General features: G+C 40.3%; 1 protein-coding gene across 1 annotated transcript; it reads left to right on the top strand.

The window, feature by feature from the left end:
- Positions 1–3,723, top strand: il22 (interleukin 22). Its single transcript, XM_046040587.1, has 6 exons — positions 1–74; positions 175–415; positions 1,365–1,430; positions 1,549–1,698; positions 2,361–2,420; positions 3,322–3,723. Exons 2-6 carry the CDS (start codon positions 239–241, stop codon positions 3,433–3,435), a joined length of 567 nt encoding a protein of 188 aa, XP_045896543.1. The 5' UTR covers positions 1–74; positions 175–238; the 3' UTR covers positions 3,436–3,723.
- The last annotated feature ends 1,177 nt before the right edge of the window (positions 3,724–4,900 follow it).

Raw genomic sequence — 4,900 nt, 5'->3', positions numbered from 1 at the left:
CAGAGGGGGCGGAGGTTTGCTCTGTATAAAGAGACAGGGCACAGAGACATCTTCACAACAGCATCGACTGCCAGGTGAGCACGCAGACAGATGCGGTGGATCAATATAAAGGTTTAATGATTTATTACAGAAGATTAATTTACAGCTTTGCTATAATCTGTTTCTGTCTTGCAGGTGTAAAACACTCTGAGTCTCACCTCATTCTGAAAGGAATAAGATAATTTATCAAGCTTAAAAAATGAAGCTCGTCGCCGCAGAAGTCGTCTCCTTCCTCCGTCCAGCCATGCTGGTTCTCCTGCCGCTGCTTCTGATTGGCTGGGCCGGGCAGGCAGCGACGCTCCCTGTCGACCGGCCGCTCAGCCAGCCGCTACGAAACCCGGAGACGTACCAGGCTGTCCGGGACGTGTCAAAACACGTGAGTGGTCAATTTTAACAAGTATTTTTAACTTTAAATGCTTCTGCGAGTCTGGGGAATCAGACATTCTGAATTTAATGTCAGAATTAAAATATTTATTAGAAATATTAATGGTGAAGCTACTTTCAACTACTTTATAAGCAGTTTGGGAGTTTATTCTTCATATTTAATAAACTAAAGCTGTCATATAAAGGTAGTCGATGAAAAAGTACAATATTTGTATCCAAATTATGATGGAGGCATAACACTTAAACACTTGAAGAAAGTGCATGTACCTCAAAATTGTGCTCAAGCACAGTACTTGAGAACATTATCTTCCCAGAATTCCCACTTGAATGTAGGCACTAATGTAATTAATTTGAAATTTGAATTTGAACTAGAATTGTGTTATTTGGCACTAATGTTCTTCCATACGTGGAGGCTGTGCTTCATGTCTTCTCTAAAGTACGTCCCATCGGGCGTTTAGCTAGAGGTCATGTCCTTGCACCTAATTATTAAACGCTACAGTAAAAAAATGGTGGATATATATTACAGGTTAATTATTATTAGTATTTTTTAGCCTGGTATTTCCGTTTAGCCTTCTGAAACATAAATATATGAAGGATTCAGTATTTCATCAACAGATTTGTATCCATGGCAGAATGGAGAAGACTTCGAAACAACATTTAGGGTCTAAACATGTTTAAATTAACAAAATAAAAGAAGATATCATCAATTTAAATAATTAAAGTATTTTAGAGGTTCTGTTCCCACATCCACCATTGTGTCCCTGAGCAAGACACTTAACCCCTAGTTGCTCCAGAGTCGTGCGACCTCTGACATGTATAGCAATTGTAAGTCGCTTTGGATAAAAGCTAAATGACGATGATGATTTGGTGTGTGTTTCAGTGGGGACTCTTGACTGCATTTGGTTAATGTGTGATGCTAATCTGGTTTTCTGTCTCCTCAGGCTCAGCGTGTGCAGACGGGGGACGACTCCAACACCAGACTGTTGCCCAGAGTCAACACTGACCAGGTGAGAATAATTCAAAACAACGCTCCTGTGATTTTACACAATTCTCCTTACAAAAAGAAAAATGAATCAGTGCAACATTCGAGTAACGCTCTACCTCTGACCTCTCCACCGCCTCCAGGACCATCTGAAAATCTGCTGCCTGCACGCCAACATCCTCGACTACTACCTGAACAACATCCTGCCTCACCGTGACAACCAGCATCCCAAGATGCACCAGCTGAAGAACGACCTCACCCGCGTCAGCGAGGACCTGCAGACTCAAGGCTGTGTGAGTGTCAGAGCGGGAGACGTGTGTTGATGCAAATCGCTCTCACATCTGCAAACATGAAGCAACAGGCAGCAGCCGGTTAGCGTAGCTTAGCATAACACACAGTTAGCCTGGCTCTGTCCAAAGTTCAAGCTACCAGCGCCTTCAAAGCTCACTCACAAGTTATATCTTATGGTTTTACAATGTGTTTAGAGGTTTTGGCAGGAACTATTTTGGGAAATACATCTTTTCTTGCTGAGAGTTGGATGAGAAGATCGATGCCACTCTCTCGTCTTTAGGTTAATTATGAACGTGAGCTTAGCTTAGCATAAAGGCTGTCAACAGTGGGAACCAACTTTAACCTTCTTTTGAAACACGTTGTTGTTTGTACACTTTAATTTGTCCTCCGAGGCTCACTGTTTCCAGTCTTAATGCTAAGCTAATCTACCCATCTTCATGTTTACCACACAGACATCTTCTCATCTAAACTCACAGACAGACAGTACAGAAGCATGTTTGACAGACAAAATGTGTAACGTTGGAGAGTGTACTGTAGACGTGTGGTGGCGGTGTGGTTGATACTAAAATTGATAACGACTTTCAGTGGTTTACATAAACAGCTCGAATGCACAGACAAGATTGAACTGATGATAGCTGCTAACCTCCGGTACCTGTCTCTGCAGAATGTGACTCACTACCATGACCATCATCACGCTGTGGAGTTTCGCAGGAAGCTCGCCACGGTAAGATTTGACAGCCTAACTCCTGAGAGACGCCTGATTGAAAACACATTGACAACGGTCCAAACATACTACGCTGCTTCATGGTGTCTTTACAGTGTTTTATTCTGAAATTTGGTCTTCAAAATAAATGTCTTTTAAAAAAAATAGAGTTTGGAACACAAGCACAGAGGTTTCTCGGCTTTAGGGCTCATTATATAAATAAGTACTAAATAATGACACGTTATTAAACTACGCTTCATATTTATAAATCTCCAGATAATAAGCTTAAAGAGTGAATATGAGCACCATCTGTTAGCTCCAGATAACAAGATAATTAAAGGATAAGTCTGCCGTTTTCAGAAAGCCTAAACATTTAATCAATAAGTTGATTGACAGAAAGTTATTTGACACATATTGATCATTTAGGTCACTTTTAATCCCAGAATTTTCATTTTAGTGTCAGAAATCTGGCTTTAAATCTCAAAATCTCAAATGTAATCTTGGCACTAATCTTATTCGGTTTCAGTTTAAATGATTAGTCGATCGAACAGAAAATTTATAAGCAACTATTTTGATAATGAATTCAACATTTAAGTCTTCCAGTTTATCGAATGTGATGATTTGCAGATTTTCTTTCTCTTATGTGTCAGTAAAGCAAATATTTTTGGGTTTCTGACTGTCGCCTTTGACTTAGGGACATTTTAATGGCCGTTTTCTGACATTTTAAAGACCAAACGATTGATTAATCGATCAGCAGAGTGAAAACAGCTAATAGCAGCAGCCCTATTAACAAAAAATCTAATGAAAAGCAATGACATTTAGCAGCAATAACTCCCCATTTACCATATATACACATTAATATCACCAGATTTAACCTTCAAATTGCCTTTGTGTGATTCTAATGTGTCTTTATTTGTTTCAGATGGGGGGCGAGCGAGGTATAAACAAAGCTGTGGGAGAGATCGACATCCTGTTCACTTACCTGCAGGACTTCTGCCTCCAGCTGAAAAACTCCACCGTCGCCGCCGCACACTGATGCCTTGACTGAAGCAAACTGCCGCTTTATATTTCTATTTATCACCTTTTATATCACCAAGTTTTTATACCTTTTAGTATTCTTATTTATTATTCTATTTAATTTGAGAACATATTTAACATTTAAAAAAAATATATAAATGTACAATATTTATGTGACTTGATTAGTTATTGATCTGTTTATGGATCAAAATGTTTTAATACCTGAGCTGAAAGGACTCTGGTGTTGATCATGTTGCCATGTTATGGCTAATTATTACGGAGGATGTTATAGTCTTTAAAAGTTTAATGTTACACACGATGTGAAAAATCTTTTTTTACTTGAATATAAATAAAGTTTGGTTTGTTTATGAATGCTGGCTCGTCTCTCTCTCTCTGCTGGTGTTGTAAGTCTGGAGTTAAAGGAACAGTTCTCTGCTTTTCAATGCTGGACTCACTTTAATATTTAACAATGACAAAGTAAAAGTAACATTGAAGACACAACAGATCCAAATCTGCAGCTGGTTACTGGTCTATAAAAGAAAGCAGAGGTGTAGGGATGGATGATTTTTATTGATATCGATACCCTTATCGAGACTGCTTAACGATCCGATTCTTTATCGATACTTTACTATTATTTGGCGACGGTTATTTGGTAAGACCAGCCCCAACGGGCATGAGGTAGGCCTGCACGGTGTGAGGAACATATTCAATGTGCGATGACATTGCTATATATTGAGATGACGTATCATGACATGTAAAAGTTGTATCGGACTAGAATTTAATATTTTAAATACAACTAAAACTAGAGCAGCAACATTAATGTTTACTACAGCAACGTCTAGTGTTGGAGTCAAGACCAAGACCAGAGTTTATCGAGACCGAGTCAAGACCAAGACCAGAGTTTATCGAGACCAAGTCAAGACCAAGACCAGAGTTTATCGAGACTAAGACAAGACCAAGACTTTTAGGCACTGAGAGCAGTCGAGACCAAGACCGAGGGAAGGCGAGACCGAGTCAAGACCAAGACCAGAGTTTATCGAGACCAAGTCAAGACCAAGACCAGAGTTTATCGAGACCAAGTCAAGACCAAGACCAGAGTTTATCGAGACTAAGACAAGACCAAGACTTTTAGGCACTGAGAGCAGTCGAGACCAAGGCCGAGGGAAGGCGAGACCGAGTCAAGACCAAGACCAGAGTTTATCGAGACTAAGACAAGACCAAGACTTTTAGGCACTGAGAGCAGTCGAGACCAAGGCCGAGGGAAGGCGAGACCGAGTCAAGACCAAGACCAGAGTTTATCGAGACCGAGTCAAGACCAAGACCAGAGTTTATCGAGACTAAGACAAGACCAAGACTTTTAGGCACTGAGAGCAGTCGAGACCAAGACCGAGGGAAGGCGAGACCGAGTCAAGACCAAGACCAGAGTTTATCGAGACCGAGTCAAGACCAAGACCAGAGTTTATCGAGACTAAGACAAGACCAAG

The sequence above is a fragment of the Micropterus dolomieu genome, linkage group LG23, assembly GCF_021292245.1.
Source record: "Micropterus dolomieu isolate WLL.071019.BEF.003 ecotype Adirondacks linkage group LG23, ASM2129224v1, whole genome shotgun sequence".
NCBI classification, from domain to species: Eukaryota; Metazoa; Chordata; class Actinopteri; order Centrarchiformes; family Centrarchidae; genus Micropterus; species Micropterus dolomieu.
The sequence above is the reverse complement of the archived record's forward strand: the minus strand, read 5'-3'. Positions and strand labels throughout refer to the sequence as shown.